Source organism: Pocillopora verrucosa, chromosome 2, assembly GCF_036669915.1.
Source record: "Pocillopora verrucosa isolate sample1 chromosome 2, ASM3666991v2, whole genome shotgun sequence".
NCBI lineage: Eukaryota > Metazoa > Cnidaria > Anthozoa > Scleractinia > Pocilloporidae > Pocillopora > Pocillopora verrucosa.
This window is the reverse complement of record NC_089313.1, coordinates 17,546,662-17,570,037: the sequence shown is the minus strand read 5'-3', so window position 1 is coordinate 17,570,037 and position 23,376 is coordinate 17,546,662. Positions and strand designations below refer to the sequence as shown.

The following is a 23,376-nucleotide window of genomic DNA, read 5'->3' as shown; positions in this document are numbered from 1 at the left end:
GAAATTTATCAACAAGGGGATATTGATTGATTTAATCCTAAACGGTCAGAACTAAACCTATAAGGAAAACATCAGGAGTTAGGAATTGATACTAACACCTTGAGAGTGAAGGGGTTATCAAGACTCCTTCTTAAACTGATTACTCAAATTTTTTTGACACCCCTGAGGTGTACAACATGTTATGTAAACAGCTGTCAGGTAATGGCCAAAGTAGTGCAGACAACTACATGGTGAAGCAAGGGGGGAAACAGTCTTGTTGCAGTTTGGAAATGACTTTAAAGGAAAGTAAAGGGTGCATTAACCAAGTAGGGGACTTATGTCCTATTGTTTATACACCTGTACTTGTACTTGTACTTGTACTTTGAATCCATTAAATAAATAAATAAAGAAATAAATAAAAAAAGAAAGCTGTACTTGTCTGACATTTCCTCACTAATATAAAATTAGAAAAAGAATATCAGCAAAGCCTGTCTTTCTCTCCAGACTGGATAAGACAAAATAAGCTCATGAGTAGGGTAATAGGTCATGTAGCCTCATTGCACTGTTGCACTATGTCACATTCCCAGCAAGCCATGTGACAAGGCATACTACATACTTCTCAAGTTGTGTTATATTGACTAAAGTTGTTGATTACCTACCTTTATTTACTATGGTGGTGTTAGCTTATAAATATTCATTTTAATTGGTAACAAAGTTAAAGAAGAATTTCTTGAATTCATTGGCTAACCTTAATTTTTGGCTCTTAAAGAAGCCATTTGTTATAAGTTTGGTGATCAATTAGATGAAGTGTTATTCTTGAGGATGAAAAACATAACATGGTGTCAAAATTGCGGAGAAATTGAATGTTCTTGACAATGGGACACATGCTCCATCTCAAAAATGTTTCATTTCAGTTAGTGCCATGTCCAACAAGATTCTTAGAGGAAACTTTTGATTAATTTTTCTTTAGGATGGACACAAAAAAGTTGTGTAACACTTACTATAGCATTGATTAAGTTATGATGTTGGAAGCATGGAGAGATCAAGTTTATTTATTGCTCTGATAAATTTAGAACAAATAAAATACTACTTGATGTTACTGGTAATGTTACTTGACTTGAAGCATAAGTGCAATATGGGGGCTGACATGAGCTGCTTTTTGGGCATGTTTCTCCTCAGACTTTAATCATCTACAATGAGTTACCCTGATTTACTTGCAAATATTAAAAGAATAAGAGAGCCTTTATTTTAAGAGAGGAAGGGTAGAAATTCTTAAGCTAAATGTGTACTCATGCAAAGCCATCAGCCAGATTATTGATGCTCTTTGACTATGGCTTTTGTTTTAAGGCAGTGTCTCAGAGTTCTACCAGTCATGGTGAATAGAAAGCAGGGAAGTGTCTTAATTGTTTGCTATCACAAATGCATGGGTCAGTCTAAGGGAGGCTCAATAATGTGATATTTTTCTGGGACTAGAAAAGGAGATAAGACATGAGTTGTGTTTGATCAAGGGCTAGAATGAGTGCAGTTGTTCTTGAATAGAGCATTCAGTGTTGTTCCTTTGTGAAGGAGGGCACCGTAAATTCCAAGGCTTTTGTTCTCTTGTTGCTTAGCAATAAAGGTATTATACTTGAATGATAAGAGGTCAATTTAGAGACACTTGCATGATTTATTTGGAAGCACTTTTAAGTGTTCCTTTTATATGAAGAAGATATTCCAAAAATAGTAAAAAAAACTTTTCTGGCCTTTGGAGTGTTTAAAATAAACTAAACTACACCTTTCTGTTACACAAGCTTTTCTTTTTCATGAGCATATTGAGTTATGTGGCTGCATAAATTTTAAGCTTGAAAGGTTTTGTTGCCATTGTGACACAGCAACTCTTACCAATAATTAATCAATGATATTGCTTGAGTGTGAAATTAAAAAATGCCTATGTGCAATTTGCATGTAACATGGTCGGTGGATTCCTAGATATACAGACAGGTACAGATGGAGTTATTTTAAAATCTTTGACTAGGTTTAATCAATCTTAAGGCTTTTTATAATCAAGTTGAGTACCTTGGAGAAATGTTATGATTTTTTGGTTGTTTCCAAAATCCAGGTGAAATTCCAAACCTATATAGGTGATGCAGTTAAATGCGCTCCTTTCATATGTCTCAACCAAATGTCCAAATTTCTTCAAGTAATATTGTGTTAAGTTCTTTTCTTTTGCTTTCCACATACTAAAATGTTAATGAAGTCAAGGCTCAAATCTGGTGGGTCAACTTCGTCTTGTTCATCATAACATTCCAAAACCCAGCAGATTGTTGATAAAGTTGGAGTCAGCTGTGTGGATGAGCCTTCTTGAAGTTTTCCTTTTGTTCTCTTTAAGGTTGCTTTGTCATCTCTTATTAAGCTTGCTGGGGTACTTTGTTGCCCTCTTTGAAAGTCTGCCTTCTCTCTTTGCCTTTTAGATTCTGATTTAAATTCTTTGAGATTATAGGAGATCTCACTTAAAGCCTCTGTCATGGCGAGATCAAACCTGACTTTTTTCTTGATCTGCTGACTTTTTAGCTGGTTAAAGTTGCTATTCATAGTTGATAACATTTACAGCATCTGAGCAAACATGTAAGCTATTGGTCTCCAAACATGTAAAAACTGACCTCCTGGAAGAATTATTTATATACTAACCTGTATGACAATGAGCACTTAATTCTTGTAATTTATTTCAAGAACCAATGACATTCATTCTTTTCTTTTTTATTCACATAGCCGTGACTTTGTGGGCGTTGCAAGAGATTATTAAATGTTGATTGTTATTGATCACCTCTTGGCTGAGTGCATTACTGATTCACTGCCATGCCAAGTTTTAGAATTATATGCCTAGTCTAAAACCAAACTATTACCACTAGTTGTTGTTAACACTTTAACCCCAAAGAGTGACTAGTTTCTAATTTCTCCTAATAGTATCACCACTGAATCACATAAACGTTGCAAGAGTAAAGGAAATGGTAACCAACTAAAGAAGCTCCTGATTGTTAAATAAATTCTCCTTGTCAGCACCCTAGTATATATATAGAGAACAGTGTGGAGAATATTTGTACTGGTATTAGGGCGTAAAGGTTATCAAATAATAATAATCAACTTTCTAAGAGTGCCTTCAGCGTGGTCCTTAAGCATTTTGAAGGGCACATGAAGTGAAAGAAGTCTTCTTTTGTTTTAAAAGAATATTTCTACATTTGAAATAGAGAATTTCCAATTTTAAATGGCATTGGAAACCCTTTCACTTGCGAGTCTCCACACTGTTTACCATGCATTTCTTAAAATGTTATCTTCAAGAATTTGGGCAGTGGTAAATGCAGCAATTGATAATTTTTTTTTCTTATCATCTTTCTGTTTGAAGTTCTATTTATACTGTTGGGAACAAGTGTCATTTGATCATTCCTAGTAATGAAAGGATTAATCCTGAGAGTTGTGCCAGTAATGGCATTGAGTAGGCATGCTTCCAATTACCTAAAGTGGCTGGAAGATGTAAGCACAATGGCCCACTGGTCTTGAAGACCTTGCATGTATTATGTTCTAATGATTTGTAACTATGTTTAATAGCTATGCCATCTCAGATTCTGCTTACCGTTCCATGAAAGAAGAGAGAGTTGATCAATGTGTTTTGATTTCTGGAGAGAGTGGATCTGGAAAGACAGGTAAATTGCCCACTTTAATTTTACCCACAGGAGTGAACAGTGTCTAACTTTTCTGAATCAAGTTGGTCAAGTTGAGAGGTGATAGAAATTACAAATAATCATGTAGCTCTTCTAAAACTGATAGTTTTTATGATCTTTAAATGTACTTTCACATCTTAATAACTCTTTATTTCTCTCAAAAATGGGGGGTACGAGGTTGGAGGGGAGAATCCTCTACTTGCCAGTATCTGATCTCTGCATCTTTGACACCAGAGTCTAAAATCAGACACCAGTGACTAAGGTAGGACATTAGTATCTAAGATTGAACACTAGTGTCTTAAACTGGACATTCCTGTCCAAAATCAGATCCTAGTGTCCAAAAATTGATACTAGTTTCTAAAATTGGACACCAGTGTCTAAAATGATTTTGATTTAAAGAGCCATATTCATTTTATGTCCTCTCGTCTTCTCTACCCTTGCTGTACCTACCTCCAAGGCATTCCAGGTTCCCAAACCCATCCTCCTCTAATACATATTTTATTGTGTTTGTCTGTCCTGGTGAAATTGCAATCCTTTTAAGAGTGAGGATACCTCAAGGTTTTATAAGGATAGTTTCTCCACTAGATATTACACCTTTACCTCATTGAAATGTGTTTTGTTTACATTGATTAATTAGAGGCATCCAAAAAGATCTTGGAGTATTTAGCAGCAATAAGCACCCACTCAGATGATGTGGAGCGAATTAAAGATAGGCTTCTGGAGAGCAACCCTGTTTTGGAGGTATTGTAGAGAAAGTTCAGTCATCTCAAGGCATTATGAATATCAAAGAAAATCCCTCTTGGGTGAATTAAACTTTGAGATAACAGTGTGATAAGATAAAGTAGAACAGTAATGAGGATGGTTTGGGCTTATGAAAGGGGCCAATCTGTGATCCTGCCACGAGAGAGCGTGGGATATTTCTGGTAATGCTGCTTCACCTGGATTAACCATCTCACCCCTAATAATTACTAACATTTAACTTCTCCTTGCAATAATTCCCTGAATCACACATGAAGGTCACAAGAATTAAGGAAATGATCACCAACTAAAGAATATCTTGATTGTTAAACAAATTCTCCTTGTCAGCACCTTAAGAAGTGTATGATGAACAGTATAGAGAATATGCATACTGATGTTAAGGAGTAAAGGATTAAATGAATGTTGTCATGAGAGCTACTTGTCATGAATAGTAGGGATAAATGAATATGTATGTGATTTTAAATTAGCTGGATTTCACACAAAAAAGCTGCTGTCTTAAAATCACAACAGAGAAACAAATGCAATGTGCAATGAGGTTAACCAATTGAACAGAAAGTTTCAGCAATGTGCGCAAATGAGGCATGCCCACTTTGGGTCTCTGACAATATAGCTTTGCTTGACTTATGTTTTTGAGAAGAAATTACTCTATCATGCCTTAAAGTTGACCTCATGCTAATGGTATATGTTGTTTTTCTTCAAGTTATTGTTATCACTGGGCTGACATTAAAATTTGAAAAAACTGTGAGAAATTTTGTGTCTTGTTTCTTCTTCTTCCCCTGCAATTTAAATTAAAGCTTTACTGTTTCAATTTTTTTTTCTAGGCTTTTGGCAATGCAAGGACAAATCGTAATGACAACTCAAGTCGATTTGGCAAGTACATGGATATTCAGTTTGATTTCAAGGTGAGGAACAAAGATTATTGAATAAGGGAGATCTGGTGGCCTAACAATAGGTGCCTATTATAATAATTGTATTCATTGCAGAGTCTTTCAATCTTTACTCTCTTTTATAGAATAATGTGGCTCTAAATGCTCTTAGCAACTGATTCATGTGCTCTATTTTCCTCAGGGCTCTCCAGTTGGTGGACATATCATAAACTACTTGTTGGAAAAATCCAGAGTTGTCCATCAGGCAAAAGGTTGGTTGAGGTTTTGTCCTAAACTTATTTTAAAGTGTTTATATTGATTAAGTTTTATAGATCAGTTTTTTACTCAATGTGAAAGGTGTGGTGACCCAGTGTTTATCTCAGTAGACTTGGGATCCTGTGGGTCAGGTTTGAGCCCTTGCACTGACTTGTGATGGATTTGTGTTCTTGGGTGATGAACTGTATTCTCACTGTGTTTATCACCCCAACCAATTGGAATCCTCGTGAATACTCTGTCCAATCAAGTCCAAAGAAACCTTTTAAAAACCCTATTGCCCTTTATAAACTATGATATGACTTAACCCATGAACCCCTAAGAGTGACTAGCATCTAATTTCTCCTTACAATATCACAAGACTAGAGGAAATGATCACTAACTAAAGAAGATTTGATTGTTCAATGAATTCTCCACTGTCAGCACCTTAGGAAATATACAGAGAACAGTATGGAGAATATGCATACTGATGTTAGTGTATAAGGGGTTTATGTTGTCAAGGCAGAGGGTTTAAACCTGTAATGGACTGGTATTGTGGGTTAGACTTCTATAACTGCTTAACAAATGGATTCCAAGTTGCTGTGTGTCTGTTCAGTAATAGATCACAGAGGACGTCAAAATGTGGTAAGAACAAAAAAGTGACACACGAGGCGCAGCTGAGTGTTTCACTGATGTTCTTACCACATTTTGATGTCCTCTGTGATCTATTACTGAACAGACACACGGCAACTGGGAATCTATTTGTTTTATATAATAAAGAATTAAAAAATGTTTCAATGATGACATCATCTATACATCTGTCCTCCAATAGATCATAAGTGAGAACCAATCAGAATGTGTGCACAACTGAGCTTATTATATGATACATGCTTGACACTATCACAGCTATGATAAACTCCTGTAGTATGGGTAACTTGGTTCATATGATGACATTAATGAGTTATCCTTTGTTTAGGTGAAAGGAATTTCCACATCTTTTACCAGTTATTGCATGGTGGTGGTGAACAGTTACTTGAGAATCTTGAATTAGAATGGGAAAGTTCACAATATTTTTATCTTAACCAGGTATATTACCAGCAATTTACTTAAACTTAAAATTTTTATGATTCATTCATGATTTGCAGGTTCTGTTCCAACAGGACCTGAGCATGATAGTTTGTCATATAGGTGTGATTTCTTATACTGCAAACCTTGAAATTTATTGTTTCAATCACACAATGTCTGTAACATAATGTCCAAATTTTCTATTGTTCATTTGAACCATTTTAAACTTAGATTCCTACAACTCTGTACATTTTCACTTTTTCAGGGTGGTGACCCTCATGTTGAAACACTGAATGACGCTGCAGACTTCAACCATGTAAAGAAGGCTTTGTCTGTAATTGAATTTTCTGCAGAAGAGCAGAATGCTCTGTTTGCCATCATAGCCTCAGTCCTCCACCTGGGAACTGTTGGGTTTTTGAAACCAGAAGTTGAACATGGTGAAGTTAGACTTGAGAATGGGAGGCCAGTCAATATTATTTCAAAGGTGCATCACATTTTTAAATTATTGCTGTAGGAGATATGTCACCTTAAGTGTTAGCACCCTGGGCTAGACATAAAAAGTGAGGGTTTGAGAGGCTAGAGTTCAACGGTTAGAGTTTGAACCGTGGCTTGATCAATGTGGTAAACCATACTTAACTTTTCACAATGCCACACTCCATTCTTGAAATGGGTCTTAAATATTGAGGAACCGACAATGGTTTTAAATGAGATGGATTAAACCAGGTTTAACAACACAACAAATACATTAATTACAACATGGCGGCTCTCCCAGTTGGGCTGCCTTTCAATGCGTATGCATGTAAGACAACCGCTGGCCAAATACATTACAGTGGGTACTAGTTAACCCATATTCACTAGCAGGAGAAGTGGAAAAATTACTGGGGGTTCCATTTATGGACTAGCAACCTGTTCATGAAGACAAGCTGTATACCTTATCACCACAGTGCAAACTATGTTAAACAGTATATTAAGCTCTACCTGCAATGCATACTAGGCTTGTAAGATAAAACGTAATCAAACTATTGCTAATTTCAAGCTGATATTTAGCTTCTTACCAAAATTAGACCAAGGTGTCAAAAATACAGAGGATGATGACCATGAGAGTGGTAGTGATTGTAACACTGCCTAGTGCATTGAATGCTAGGAAGCATATTGTATTTGTGAAATAACAGCCTGATGTTTCTCAAAAGTGGTTTGGAAATTCAGCATTTAATTAGTATACAAGACGTGTGTTTAATCAATCTATAGCTTGAATTTATTCAATTTACAGCTTTTGGGTTGCCCAGAAGAGGTCCTAGAGAAAGCACTCACCAGCCGTACACTTGAGACTAAAGGAGATAAGGTATTGGACAACACTGTATTATACAAAAATAAATTAAATTCAGCTGATTTGTGCATTTTACAGTTTGTTGTCGCTAACTAAACAGTAAAATGGCTTCCTACAAAATTGTGCGACAACTTGTGCTATTGACATTAATTATTCCTAATAAAAGAATATTTTGCCCTTTATATTATATAGAGATGCTTTTTTCCTCATAAAACAAAGTATTAGTAACACTTGTTTTTGCAGAAGGTTGCTGAAATTGCCCTTGGGCAATTTCTGCAGAAAACATACGTAATTACATTAAGCCTTAATTTTACTCTGCCCCATGCTATTACCTAATATATTAATTTGAACTCTGCCATCCACCTGCCTCCTGATGATAACTCTAAGGAACATCATAATACAATCTATTCATTTTTTCATGAATTGTTATTGATTTAGGTTAGAACACCATTGACCATTGAGCAGGCAGTCTATGCTCGTGATGCATTGGCAAAGGCTGTGTATGACAGAATGTTTACCTGGCTTGTTGGCCGAATCAATACTTCTCTTGAGAACAAGGTATAGCCAAGAGGACCATTAAGTGATGTGTGTGTTGTTAATAAACAGCTTTTCTAGTTTACTTCTTGACCTACAAAAATTGCAAACCCACAGGATTTGAAAGCTTCTCCTAGTTGGTTAGTGACTGCTTTTAGTTATGTACCCAGTATATTCATTAAATATAATTCAATATGACTGTTTATTTTGTTCTTTGCTATTGCTCTTAGAAATTTGACTGTTTGACTTTACCTTTCAGTCGTATCGAGGAAAAAAGACACTCATGGGTCTTCTGGATATCTATGGCTTTGAGATTTTTGAGTCAAACAGGTACAAAGATGATTTTTGCTTTACTTTTCTGCAAGTGTCCCTTGTTTTGAAACTTTGCCTTTGAAACAATGAGGTTTAATTTTTTTTACATTTTTCTTTGTTTTTTCCTTTTCTTTCCTTCAAGCTTTGAACAGTTTTGTATTAATTATTGTAACGAGAAGCTTCAGCAGCTTTTTATTGAGCTGACACTAAATGAGGAACAGGAAGAATACAGGAAAGAGGGAATCAAGGTAAATCTTGCTCCTCTAGAGTTTGAACTGAATATTACTCCTCTACACCTCTAACATCAGTATGTGTATTCTCCATACTGTTCGATATACATTTCCTTAGGTGCTGATAAGGAGAATTTGTTTAACAATCAAGACCTGGTTTATTTAGTGATCATTTCCTCTATTCTTGTGTCCTTTAGTTAATGTTTGATTCGGAGGTGATATTGTAAAGAGAAAGTAAATGCTATTCACTCCAAAGGTTGAAGGGTTAAAGAAGCTCTATTACAGAAAGTGAGAGCAATTTTAAAACTACTATTTGTTCAAAACTTTCCATGACCATGGATATATTTGATATTTGTTTTTATACAGCTATACACAGTGAGGCTTCTCACTCAATTCAATATCCATCTTGGAATAGAGTAGCATTGCCAATTAGATTGGGGCTTATTAAACACTTGTAGATTTGTGCTTAATGGAAATGGCATGCTGGATGCTGCAATTACCAGTTGTAAAGAGGGTTTTACCAATATTTTGATGAAGAATTATTTTATTTCTAGAGGTAAATGTTTTACTCTTTTTTTTTGGTTTTAGTGGGAAAAGGTTGAATTCTTTGACAACAAGATTATTTGTGATCTTATAGAAGCAAGACATCAAGGCGTCATTGCATTGCTGGTAAAGTTACAATCTGTGTTATTTTACTCAAATAAATAGTGCACAACTTATGATCTGTAGGTTCTGTAAGGGCCTCTATCCGTAGTCAATGAAATCAGAGCAACTCCTGCGAGGATGTTACTGGTAAACTGTATGGCTGACTTTTGTGTAAGGCTGACTTAACTTTGCTTTTATGAAAGCTTTTCAGAGACCAAAGTGCTTTAATTGATTGTTCTAGGAAAATTTAGCTTTGAGATGTTGACTTATCAAATATTACAAGTAACATCTTACTCTTACTATGCAATATTTTACTTCCAGCTTTGATAGAGATGTTTGATGTTTTTGTTACTGACAGTTATAACTCTTGTGTTTTTCGTCTGGCCCAGTGTTCTTATCAAGTACATTTACCAGAGAGGAATGCTATGATCTTTAATGAGAGACATTTGTTTTGTTACTCTGCTTAGTGGTGTTGTTGAACTCTTGGAGCATCACTGATTCTTTTAATCAACTACTGCATAGTTAAAAAGGAGGAAGTAGGAATTTTGGTAATGTTTTGATGGACTATAAGGGAGAGATGTCATAGCAATAGGAACACTAATCATAAACTGTGACGCAAGTTTGCTGTTAAGGCAAAGTGTCCATTGCAGATCTTTGTTAAAAAAATTGATTTTGATTTATGTTCAAAGGATGAGGAATGCTTGAGACCTGGAGAAGCCTCAGATTTGACATTCCTTGACAAGATGGATAAGACCATAGGAAAACATGCTCACTTTGTCAGGTAAGATTGATAAATTTATTAGTTAATGCAAGATTAATACTCAGCATCCGTCAATCTTTTAAAAACATTACATTAACAATAAGGGTGCTCAACCCTTAACACCCTAATATCAATATTCATATTCTCCTCACTAATCTCTTTACATATCTTATGGCACTGAAATGAAGAATTTTTTTGACAGTAGGAGCTTCTTGAGTTAGTGATCATTTCCTATATTCTCATTACTTTTATATTTGATTGAAGAGTGGTACTGTAAGGAGAAATTAGAAGCCAGACACTCTAGGGAGGTAAAGGGTTAAGGGAGAATTGGCAGTAAAGGAGCTTGTATTTTTTTTTCAGCCATGCAACCTCAGGGTATAATGAGAGGAAAACTATTCAAAGAGGGGTAAGTGTTTTGTGGTTTTGCCCCAGGATATATACTTTCCCATTTATGTTTGTGGAACACATTGAATGCAAGTAATTCTGGAACTAACTATAATTATGATGGCTTAAAATGTTAATTTTCTTTCAGGAATTTAGATTGAAGCACTATGCGGGAGATGTCACATATTGTGTCAATGGTAATCCAATAATATGGTTGTCTTTGAGAAAAGCCTTTGTTGAGTGTTGCAACTTGTTTTTGTTGTGGCATATACTTTGTACAGGAGATATTAATCTAAATGTTTTCCGTGCAGGTTTCATGGACAAGAACAATGATCTTCTGTTCCGGGATTTGAAGGAAGTAAGTGTTATAGGAGTTCATGTTTCATTTTTTCTGCTGCATGCTGTTGTTGATATTCCTTGGAGTTCTGCAGGCTACACTTTGTGTTTTACATGTAAATAATGAATTAGTTAGAATGGTGTTTCTTCATGGGTGAAAATGATAGAGCTTCAAATAACTTTTAAATCACTTAGTAGCACTTAGCTCACTTAGTTACTCTTTTGTAAAGGAGATCACTGGCCTAACCCTGTGACCCCTAAGAGTGACCATCATCTAATTTCTCCTCACAATATCACCCCAGAAGCACACATTAAGGTCAGAAGAATTAAAGAATTGATCATCAACTAGAGAAGCTTTTGATTGTTAAACAAATTCTCCTTGTCAGCACTTTAGGAAATGTATAAAGAAAAGTATGGGGAATATGCACACTGATGTTAGGATGTAAAGGGTTAGGGTTTATCAGCAATCTTCACTCATGGATCTTCATGGAACATCCATTAACTCTGGTTTTAAAAAAAACACACTCACACACTGGTCATAATTAATTTGAAACCTGATTATAATGAATAAAATTATTTTGTAGAAACCTGAATATTTCTTAATGCCCTCTTTTGTGAAACTAAGATTAAATTATTATTTTTTATAACTTCCAAGGCAATGTGCAGCAGTACCAACTGCATCACATCAAAGGTGTTCCCCAAGAAAGAAATGGAGTCACTCAAAAGACCAGAAACAGTGAGGAGCAAGGACTTGCAATAATTTGCTACTAATTTATAGAATTTTGGGGTGCAGGGGTGTGTTTGGTGTCATAAAATAATGTGGTGTCTCAAAATAATATGATGTTGAAATTGAACTTTTAGTGAAGCCTGTCTAGTGCAATAGGGTTGTAGGATGGTTAGAGGCTACAACAAGCTCACACTTAGTTACAATTTATCTTAAATGGAGTGGAGCAGTTGCTAGGAATGACTAAAACTGCCTGTGAAAATCATGAATTTCCAAGCTCTCCTGCCTAGTGATGTTTCAGAGAAAATGTAAACTCTGTTTCTTCTGTTTTGCCACTTAATAGGCAGGAACTCAGTTCAAGACAAGTTTAAACAATCTGATGACAATCTTGATGAGTAAACAGCCATCATACGTCAGATGCATCAAGCCAAATGACTCAAAGAAAGCAGGTGTAGTGAAAAACCTCTCTACACTCAATTGCAAAAATGTTGACACCTAGAAGACAGAAACAATATGGATGGAACCTGGGCAGCATTCCTTTATTAATTAACACAATCAATAAGTTATCATTTTTTTCTCATTATTCATGGAAAATCTTTAATTTGACTCATTTTCTATAGGAAAAGCTTGGATAGCTTTCATTATTCATCATGTATCATGGACACAAATACCCCATGAAGTGTTTACTACATGCTCAGAAATATGAGATGTTGAATTTAGGCCCTAGCTGTTTGCTTAGTATCTGTCATATGGGGAAAAAAATGCACTTATCAATGTCATCAAGTATAATCGTCTGTTGTTTTGTCATCCTCTAAACTTTGAATATCAATTGCATCAAATATTAAGCTTTTTGCTTATATTTTGTACAGGTGTCTTTCAAGATGATCTTGTGCGACATCAGGTAAAATACCTGGGTCTGATGGAGAACTTGAGAGTGAGAAGGGCAGGATTTGCTTACCGCAGACCTTTCCCATTCTTCTTACAAAGGTAAATGACTTTACTTATTTTCACCACTCTATATCTAGCAACTCCCATGTAGCATTGTGGCCTTTTTTCATTCTTGCAGGTGGTTTATACATTCACTCCTATTTTTACCTCTCAACAGCAGCCACCTCACTGCAACAGTAAAGGCCACAAATTCAGTGTTCTATATAAGAAATTAGGAAATGCTTCTGAGCAATCTCAAGCCCCTTAAAAAAAATTTGCAAGGGCCCATATGGAAATTTTAGTTTGGAAACAAATTTCTCTATAATTACAGATACAAATGTCTGTGCCCAGATACTTGGCCAGTGTGGTATGGTAAGTTGATTGTTGTTGTGTTTTGTTGTTCAAATGTAGTTTAATTTACAAAAGGAAAGCCTATAAAATTGTGGTTGTGGTTGGTGTATATAAATTACAAATATCTACTGTATAAATGTTCTTACCAGATGATCCAGGTGAGGGTGTGAAGAAAATCTGTGAGCATCTAAACTATAAACCTGATGAATACAGGATTGGCAAGTAAGTCTAAAATAATGTAAATAGTTACCATCATTTTTATGGATAACTCCTGTATGGAAGAGTCAGTGATGTTTATCTTCCCCTTCGGGATACAAGTCTTTGATTTTGGTCTTGCCCAGATTGTTAAGTTCAAATGTAAGCATTTCTTTTTCAATATGAAAAAGGCAGCTATACCGTGCAGCGCAAAGAAATGGAAGAAAGGCATTTTCATAATACATGATGGTCTATGCTACTCAGAAAAGAGAATTGATATCTTTAGGGAGTTGACTAAGGGCCGTAAGCTACATCTTGATTGGTCTCCTAGGGGTGAGGGGTGGAAGAGGGGAGTTTTCTTCAAAATTTTCAAGAGGCTGTCATGTTTCTTACAGATTGAATTTCCTTCTCCCCTCTCTGGCTTCTAGGCACCAAGTGTTGAATGTTTTGTATTTCTTCAACTAAGTATTCACAATTTATTTGATAGGTCAAAGATTTTCATCAGATTTCCCCAAACATTGTTCACCACGGAGGATGCTTTTCAAGCTAAGAAACCTGCCCTTGGTATGGTTCTTAAGATGGCTCTCTTAATTTAAGAGAATTGTATAATATTTAGAATAAGAGGCCTACCATAAATTATGGAACTTGCAATTTGTACCTTAATTCATTCTGCGTAAGGAGAATTGTGTTCGAAAAATTGAACAGTGAATTTGATGTGCATGTGTCATAATATGAAGTGAATTGGGCTAGGGAGTGTTTTTATTAATTCTTGAATAATGTGGCTTGTTAAATACTTGTACTTCTAATCTATTTAATTCCTAATACTCATAGTGAAAAAAGTAGACAAAGTATTCATTTGTATGAAATGTGGTGACTGAGTGTTTTTTTTTGGAAGTTGTGATCACAAAACCTTGCAATTTACTTTGACTGTTTTGTATCTTAAATTTTCGTTCCTTCTGGTTCCAATTGCAATGTTTGTCATGGTCATTTAATCTTTTATAAGTTAAGTGTAATGCATATATTAATTAAGATAATGAGAGAAATTTTAATCATAAAACAGCTACAATCATCCAAGCTCAGTTCAGGGGCTACAACCAGAGACAAAATATGTTAGGATGCGGCTGGCTGTCATTGTCATTGCAAAACACTGGAGACGAGTTCGTGCCCAAAGGCTGCTTGAACGACGAAGAAAAGCTGCCTATCGGATACGCAAGTAGGTGTTGTTATTTAGCAACATCTTTCTTTTGGTGTTTTTGGTTGTTCTTAATAATCATAAATAATGATCACTTTTTTAATCTTTTAAAGGTTCATAAAGGGTTTCATAACAAGAAACCAGTCTGCAAGTGAAGAAAATACTGATGTGAGTAACGATTTTTATGTTCTACATGGTTTAGATACTTACTTTCCATGTATTGTAACTCCAGAAAAGGGTTTTCCAGTAGTGAAAGGGAATGGAAGGTTTCATTGTGGTAGGGAGGGGATAGCTTCTGAACCTTTTGCTTTGAAGCATCTTTCTGTATCAGTAAGCCTTTAACTTATTCATGTCTTGACTAACAATTGCATTTTTCTTGCTCCACCTTTAACACCTTGTCTCATAATTAACTTACTTAAAACAGTTCCTTAAGCACATGTGTATTTGGAAAAAAGACAATCAACTGCACAATTTTCCACAGGAAACAAATTACAGGGATGTTTTTCTGTTAAAAAAAGGAGGGAATTTTACTTAATTTCCAGTTTTAGTTAGGAAATGATTCAAAGGCTATCAAAGCAGAGCTGTATATTAGGATAATGATGCAAATTTTCGCAACACCTCTAAATAAGTTGCATTTTTTCAGTTTATTGCCTATGTAAGGAAGTCATATCTTCTGTTGCTGGCAAAACGTTTACCCAGTAGTGTCCTAGACAAGAGCTGGCCAAAGCCTCCTGGATCAATGGTGGAGGTTAGTTGGATACAGTAGCTTTTGAGCAGGAGAAAGGCTGATCTGGGCCCAGTTGTTCAAAGGCTGATTATTGCTAAGCCTGAGGGTTACATTTAAATCTGGTTTCTTTATTTTTTTGTTCATGAGCCATTTGCTGAAAACTTTTCACCAGATTGTGGACAAAAAAATGGTACTGAATTTTCATTTAAAGCTTTCAGATTAACCCAGCTTTGAAAAACTGGGTCTTGATGTTAAGGTCAGTGTGCTGCACTGGGGTTAAGAGGTTCAGGTCTAAGACTGGGCTGCAGCTGGGTCCTTGAATTCTGTCATTGGGCAAGACACTTTCCTCACATTGCCTCTTCTCATCTAGGAGTATGAATGTCCATAAATGGTGGAAAGGAGGAGGGGAGTAGCAATACACCTGATGCTCCATGCTATGGATGACGGGATAAGCACCAGTGCCTTGTTTACCACTTGGCTTTTGAGTGTAAACTTCATCCCTTTTCAGTGATCTTCTTTCCCGTAGTTTGCTCAACTTTCTCAGAATGTGAGGATGATTTCATTGTTTCTAACAGGTTTCTGAACAACTTCATAAAATGCACACTCGTCACCTCGTAAGAAAGTATGTTCAAGGTATCACACCAGAGAAGAAAGCCCAGGTCAGTATTTGGCCCTTCATTCCTTATTTTAATATGCATATCTTCTTATATTCAATATACATTTCCTACAACACTGATGGGAGGACTTCATCACAATCCAGACTCTCTTTAGCTGGTGATCATTTCTTTTATTCTCATGACCTTAATGTTTGATTCAAGGGGGATGCTGTAAGGAGATACTAGATGCCAGTCACTCTAGAAGATTAATGGTCTAACACCCTGTGATTATTATTATTATTATTATTATCTTTGACAACTGATTGCAAAAACATGGTTCTTGAAAACATTCCTTTAAAGACATTTTTATCATGTAAATTTTTTGGTTTGTATGCACATGTGGTACTAGTCCATATTTTATTCAAGGTATAAATATCTATATTCGGTTGCACGCATTTCCAGTACAATATTCTCCAAAGTCTTATAGACAACATACTGTTAAAAGATTTGTTCAATTAATTTCCTCCATGCAGTGAATCAATCAGTTACCTTTCTTTCTTCAGCTCAACATGAAGGTCACAGCCAGTGAAATGTTTAAAGGAAAGAAGGCCAGTTATGAAGAGAGTATACCAATGCCATTTGAGCCACACAGGCTAGGTATTGCCTTCAGTTATTTGTTTTATCTGTGTGTTTATTTGTGTACTGATGTAAAAATGTACATTAATTTGCCATTCCAATGCTCATCATGGTAGATTCCATGGCGTTCATGATGAAAAAAAATTCAGATTTGTAACGTATCGACCAAGTAAACTTCTATGTATTTAAATCAGGGTAATATCCATTTCACTCATTTTATTTGCTTAATAAGTAATAGTCCTGCAAAGCTCTCAGTGCATAAAGTAAGACATTGTTAGGTTTCACAAAGGTGGAACGACAAATAAAGTAAGGAAATTGAATCCCTGACTATTGGATTTTGTGGTCATTATGTTTTCACTGTATCTTGTACAGGTGTTACTTTGGAAATGCTGAAGAAGACTGTTGTAAACAGACAAACAGATCATTCCATCATCAGAACCCATTAGGGTGAGAACCCATTTATTACTGTTGACAATTGACCCTCCTCTCCCCAAACTTCTTCTTTTACTTCTGGATGTCTTATCTTTAACTGCCCTTTGGAATATTCTATCTGTTTAGAAATGAAAAGAATGCTAAGGATTATGAATTTTGTTATGATCAGTGTATAGTAGATTTATGACAGAAGAATGATTATTGAGGCAGATAATGATGTTGATATTGGAATAATCAGCTTCAAATTTCACTCTACATAAGAATGCTTGTGAGTGGCTTCAATTAAACATGCTTCTCTTTCTATCTTAGTACTGCACTGGGGTTCACAAGTATGACAGAAAGGGGTACAAACTGAGGACACGTATATTAATCCTAACAGAACAGGTATTGTTTGAGAAAAAAACATCTTCTCCCCTTTTCCTTACCATTTCATGTCTGGTCCAAAGAGACCCAGTGGCTAAATGGTCAGAGCACCAGACTCAGGATGGAGTGGACCGGGTTCAAGGACCTGGCCAGGTCACTGTGTGTGTTCTTAGTGAGACACTTCTCTCTCACAGTGTCTCTCTCCTCCCAGGAATATAAATGGTACTCATGGTGAATTGTCAGGGAAGGCCTAGTGAAAATGCTGGGGGGTAACCTTACAGTGGACTTGCATTCCATCCAGGGGAAGTAGTAATGCTCTTAGACACTTCATGCTATAGAAACTAGATACTATTATCAACATTGTTAGTAATATTAATATTATGATCATCTTTGTTGATCTGATTTAACTTTTATTATTATCACTATTGGTACTAGTTACTATAAATGTTATTATAAAGAATTAAATCCTTCATAAGTTATTAAAATTAATATTGTTATTAATTATATAATAATTCTATCACTTATTTCACGTCTGTGATGTGCTTGTTTCATTGTAGCAATTTACATTCTGGATGACAAGACTTACAAGCTGAAGCATAGAATTATCAACAGTAGTTTGACAGGTGAGTGCAGTATATATCTGATTTGAATGATTAAATGCTGCCTTGAATTTTGCTCTGCCCCACCAAATCAAGGCCACATCTAAGAATACCATGCTTGTTTGGGGACTTAAGGTTCATCTGCAACAGCTGCAGAAGTTTACTTTCCTCCAAAACAAACAGTTAATCTGCAAGGAATAAAGTTTTAATATTTGTGGAAGGAGGAAAAAGTAGAACGATACAGACCACAGATTTGAATGGAATGTCATGAATCAGGGATTCCATGAATCAGGGATTTAAATAGATTATTTTTAGATAAATTGCAATTAGTTATTATGACTTTAATGCTGTAGATGTCATCATGGGTTCATGTTTTAGCATGTGCTGTTATAGATTTGAATCACAAGGAAAGTTTGGAGAGTATCAAATTAAATGTGTAAAAGTTACTTGCAGCATAGGTATTCTCCAAACTTCTCAAGTGCTTTATTTTTCGATGAGCCTACAGTCAAAGGATGGACCAATTTTCTTACAATATTTTCAATATAGCATTGATAATATTGTAGTACGGGAAATTCAATATGCTATGCTTCATAGGAAAGTAATATTTTTGAATTGTGCTACATTCTTAGGTATTTCAGTCAGCTCTAAAACGGATGGAGTTATTGTTCTTAACTTTACCAATTGAAGACAAAGGGGACAAGGTGAGCTTAAGCATTTTATGGAAATATGATTTTACCATCATTTGCATAGTTCTAGTCATACTGAAGTGGAAATGATTTTTTTTCAGGTTAATCATGTGTAATCCACAGTGTCTTACCTTGATCATCCCTTTTTCTCATGAATACTAACCCTTCAACGTCAATGGTAAAACAGAAATACCATTATGACACTTAAGTTCTTTAAAGTATTGTGACATAGTTCTTGATCATTTCAGGGTGATCTTATACTGACGAGCACTCATGTCATTGAAACAATGTTTATATCCTGAATGCCCTGAACAACAATCAGCTTCTCAAAATTGAGACAGGAGAGTAAGTCTTCATTTTTTGTTGAAAATCTATTGCCTTGAGCACTGAAAATCTTTTGACAACCGGGCAGAGTGTTTTTTGGTAGTGATTTAGTTTCCTCCTGCTGAATCATTCAGTATAAATAAAACATTCGTACCATTACAGTTGTCACCACTATCATATTGCATTACTTTAATTTCCATCATCATCAATATCATGTTTAATATGATTATTATGATTATCCAACTAGAATTTTGGAAGCTTTTCTTAAGAATTACCCCCAGTCACTCAAGTACAATCCTCATCTCTGGCACTTTGCTTTCCAGCCCTCTTCCTTCAATGTCAAGATTTTTTGTTTTTAGTTTGAGGTTGGCTGTTCTAAATAACACTGAATTAAAATTTTTTTTCTCACTCAGAATAAAACACAACATGGCCAAAGATAAGACAGGGACAATTTCATTTTATGATGGGTATGCTGGATATTTTCTATCTTATGTTGTGTAGAAACTTAAAATAAAACTCTAACTGCAAATTCTGTTTTGATTATTTTTCAGGCTTTTGTTAACATTGACCTTGTAGTGGTTTGTAGGGATATTAGATGGGGAAGGGTTTGAGATCCAGTACTGTACCATCCTGTCTCCCACTCTCTTTCATGAAATATGGCAGATTAACCATAAGCAATTTTCTGTATTGTTCAGTCCTCTCCCAGTTCTTGTTCCTTCCTCCCTCATTTCCCTTATGCTGTGCAAACCCCATTAATCTAAGGTTTCTGTACCCCTGCTGTCCCTGCCTATTGATAAACCTATGCAGGAAATGTGTGCCTCTGTATGGGATGGGACATGTTACATATTAAGAAACTTTAATATCATCTTCTTTGTTTAAAACATATCTATCAGATGACTTAAGCTGAGAGAAAATCAACAGAAATATCACTGACCACATTTTACTGCAGGTGTTCAAGGATTTGTGGCTGATTTTAAATTACATCAGGAAGTTTTGGTTTAAATTGTTATCTTTGCCTTTTTAAGGTATTTGTATTATTTTTTTATTTTACAGCTCTGAGTTGTTGATTAAAAAGGGACAGACTGGTAACTTAGAAGTGGTGAGTAATTTTCCAAAGTCTGTGACTTAATGTCCTTTGTGTCAGTCTTAAGATCTAGAAACTCTCTTTGAAAAATATTTCCATTGATTTGTGTCAGTCTCTGATGCTCCATAGTGGGGGTTTGGGCATGGGGCCAATCACCTTACCCGGTAAATATATTAAAGCTTAATTTACAAAAAGAAATAAGATATGAGGATTACTGGTTACCACTACTGCAGAACAAGGTTGCACCCAGGCCCTGGTTGGCTTGGTTTATTGTGTTTTTGTGTGCTGATCCTGGGCAAGACACTGGTGTCAGTACCATATAAAATTTTTGGTGAACAGTATGAGAATATGCGTACTGATGTTAGGGTTTAAAGTGTTAACCCTTCTGCTCCTGAGGGTGTTCATCTCACAGATTCTCCTTTCAATTTTGATACAACAGTCAATTGGACTGATAATGAGAGTTAATGTGGGGAAAATGGTAAACTTGAGGAACTGTTCTCGGGTGACCTTTGACAGATCCATATCCCATTCAGGGAAGAATCCACAATACTCCTAGTCACTCACTGTAGAGAAAAAAAAAGGGATAAGCTCATTCACTTTTTGTTGTGTAATGGCAATTCACAAAATAAGATATTCTGGCCAAAGTAAAAGTTTGGGATATTTGGCCTTATAAATGGCCTAAGGGCATCCATTTGGGCAAGAAAAGAATGATTGAGTCAGTATGGCAGATGTTCATACCATCGGTGTAAATCTCATACCTGTTTACTTGAATCAATGAAAGCTTTAACCCTGGGCTGTTGTTTTTATATCTTAGACTGCCCCAGTGTTCCCAAAACTGTGAAGTAGTCTTTTGATGAAAGCTGATGGTTAGGCAATGCTGAAAATCCATGAGAGCTGGTATAAAATATGTCTAAATCATATCAATATATTTAATGACCCCTCTGAAATGCTTCTTAGAAAAACTATAACTAATTATCACTAACAATATTTTCCCCCTAAGTCAATCACTTTTGATTGAAAATCATTTTGCACTTTTATAACATTATGTGGCCTTCCAGTGTACCGGTCATTAATCTAGGCATATCTTGCATGATAGAGTAAAAAAGTGCTCATAAGAACCTGTAAGACTAAAATTTCCTGGTCAAGCACTCTTCACATGAGAAATGTTTTAGGCTAAAATCTCAATACAGGCTCTTATTTGGTAACATAGAAATTTTCAATATAATATCATACATCACATGCATTACAAAAAAGGGTAACAAAAAACTAGCCAGAACACTGGCAGTGTTATAAGACCTCAATACTGTATTGTCAATACCTCTATAGTGGTGTAACGCATTCAACTGTGCGTATAGGTTAACCATGTAAAGCAGGTGCTATAAAGCTTGAATAGCCAACAGTACCACACCCATGCCTAAGAATATAAATTGTGGTTTCTTTTTTTTTGTTTGTTTGTTTTTAATGATAAAAAACCTAGGTAACCTAATTTCAAAGATAAAAACCATTTATTTAAGAACCTATGGAGGTTGACTTGAAAAAACCTAGGTTTTTACTGTACCTGATGTTTGAATTTTATTTAAGATGATATACAGAATATTATATATTTTTGTGTCAGGTGAATTGAATTGTCTAGATTTTTTTGAATGGTAGGGTTACACTGAGAAGAAGAAATTTATTATTGTGCAGTAACCATGATTGAATTTTTGATTCATTATCAGTTATTTGGCAAAAGTAAATGGGATAAAAAAGATGAATTACTGATTTTTACAAGACACAGGTGCTATGTTCTCTGCCTGATTCAACCAACTTCACAGATTTTAAACAATAAGCCCTCAGTGTGACACTAAATGTTTCTCACCATTCATTTAGAATATTTCAATTGATACAGGATTTGGGAAAAAAATTGTTTAAAACATTGTAAAACAGTTTTGATATTCAGCTTTACTTCACTTAACAGTCTTTTAAAAATGTTCTCTATTGCTTCATTTTCTCTAAAGGGCACAGTTGTATTTTACAGCTTGCCAAAAATATAGGAATCTTTCTACAACCTGGAGTATTAAAATGAAAAATTACCCAAGTTTATTCATTGACTAACTTGAGTACCTTATTGTTAGTTGTAACAATTTATGAAAATAAAGAAACAATTTAGAAATACATACTTTTATACCAGAAAATGTTGGATCATTTTAGATTTAGTGTTCGTTTTGCCCTCATAATAACAACTTTGTTATATACGCAATGATTCGATTTACCTCTCTTGTTCCAGTAAGGGCGCATTCGTTCCAATAAGCGCGCCCTCTTTCAATAAGCGCGCCCTCTTTCCAATAAGCGCGCCTCGTTCCAATAAGCGCGCCCTCGTTCCAAGAAGCGCGCCCTCGTTCTAATAATCGCGCCCTTGTTTCAATAAGCGCGCCCTCGTTCCAATAAGCGCGCCCTCGTTCCAATAAGCGCACCCTTGTATCTCCATTATTTTTTTGCCCACGCGCGGTCGGTTTCAACGAGTCAAGTAATCAGGTATGCCATGTTGAACTTGGAAATACAAACAAATCATGCGCTATAGTTTCCACTGGAATAAAGTTTTCCCTTCGCTCTCGAGAGATCCTCACCTCTTGAACAAACAATGTTCGAGGACAACTACTCGTGCGCGAAATGGAGGCTCTTTTTATGGATTAATAATGCTCAAAGCATTACTTTGCGTGGGTGGAACAAAACTTTTACACAGTTTTTAATTTTCAATTTCTCATGTACAATCCAGTGAGCAAAGATAACTTTCAATATGCTCGCGTTTCGAAAGTTTGCTTTCGTGCTCTGATGAAGGGTTAATGTTCGGAACGATAGCAACTCAAAGTTCGCCCCAGGGACTTAACAAACCTATATTTTAGCAAGAGATAATCATCCGCCCACGAAAGCACTGTTTCTGGTTTACGTCTATGTCTACCGAGTGTCTAAGTTAAGCACACTTTTCTTCGATGCGAACATGTTTTTAGGACATTGTTCCGTTCAACCCTAGTCCTTCTCTACGATTCCAATCCTGAATTGCGTTCAGTCACGCAATAAATGATTGAAACGTTAACCTTGGGCCTAGGCTTTAGTTTTTCCAATCACGCAATATGCTCAACTGAATTCAAGCGTCTACGAGCGTGCCGCAAAATGCGTTCTAAATTATTTGTAGATTGATTTTTCTTACTGTAATGTAACGTGCGCGAAGACTGAGAATACTGCTCTCTTGGGCGCTTCTCTTTTCGTTGTTTTATTTCTCATCAAAACAGAAAAACGCCGAGGCTAGAGAATGGCTGATGGAGAGGACGTTCTTTCGTTCCGGAAAAGTTCTAACTTTCCACACCGAGAGTAATGTCGACGAAAAGCTTGGAGAAGGACGCTTAAATGTATCAGTTT

At 35.7% G+C, this 23,376-nt stretch overlaps 1 protein-coding gene across 1 annotated transcript in view; it reads left to right on the top strand.

Moving 5' to 3' along the window:
- Nucleotides 1-23,376, top strand: part of LOC131792821 (unconventional myosin-Ic) — a 33,668-nt gene that overhangs the window by 1,905 nt on the left and 8,387 nt on the right. Inside the window, 37 exon segments of the mRNA XM_066162877.1 lie at nt 3,562-3,656; nt 4,312-4,415; nt 5,255-5,335; nt 5,502-5,571; nt 6,528-6,637; nt 6,882-7,100; nt 7,887-7,958; nt 8,382-8,501; nt 8,737-8,807; nt 8,932-9,037; nt 9,608-9,688; nt 10,354-10,445; nt 10,785-10,830; nt 10,957-11,005; nt 11,120-11,166; nt 11,800-11,880; nt 12,212-12,317; nt 12,738-12,855; nt 13,127-13,167; nt 13,296-13,368; nt 13,829-13,905; nt 14,402-14,440; nt 14,443-14,554; nt 14,647-14,701; nt 15,177-15,281; nt 15,836-15,919; nt 16,420-16,513; nt 16,865-16,896; nt 17,234-17,459; nt 17,845-17,910; nt 18,516-18,565; nt 18,567-18,587; nt 18,821-18,860; nt 18,863-18,917; nt 19,310-19,363; nt 19,950-19,995; nt 20,795-20,828. Of these exon segments, the coding sequence (XP_066018974.1) occupies nt 3,562-3,656; nt 4,312-4,415; nt 5,255-5,335; nt 5,502-5,571; nt 6,528-6,637; nt 6,882-7,100; nt 7,887-7,958; nt 8,382-8,501; nt 8,737-8,807; nt 8,932-9,037; nt 9,608-9,688; nt 10,354-10,445; nt 10,785-10,830; nt 10,957-11,005; nt 11,120-11,166; nt 11,800-11,880; nt 12,212-12,317; nt 12,738-12,855; nt 13,127-13,167; nt 13,296-13,368; nt 13,829-13,905; nt 14,402-14,440; nt 14,443-14,554; nt 14,647-14,701; nt 15,177-15,281; nt 15,836-15,919; nt 16,420-16,513; nt 16,865-16,896; nt 17,234-17,459; nt 17,845-17,910; nt 18,516-18,565; nt 18,567-18,587; nt 18,821-18,860; nt 18,863-18,917; nt 19,310-19,363; nt 19,950-19,995; nt 20,795-20,821 (2,965 nt within the window). The 3' untranslated portion in view covers nt 20,822-20,828.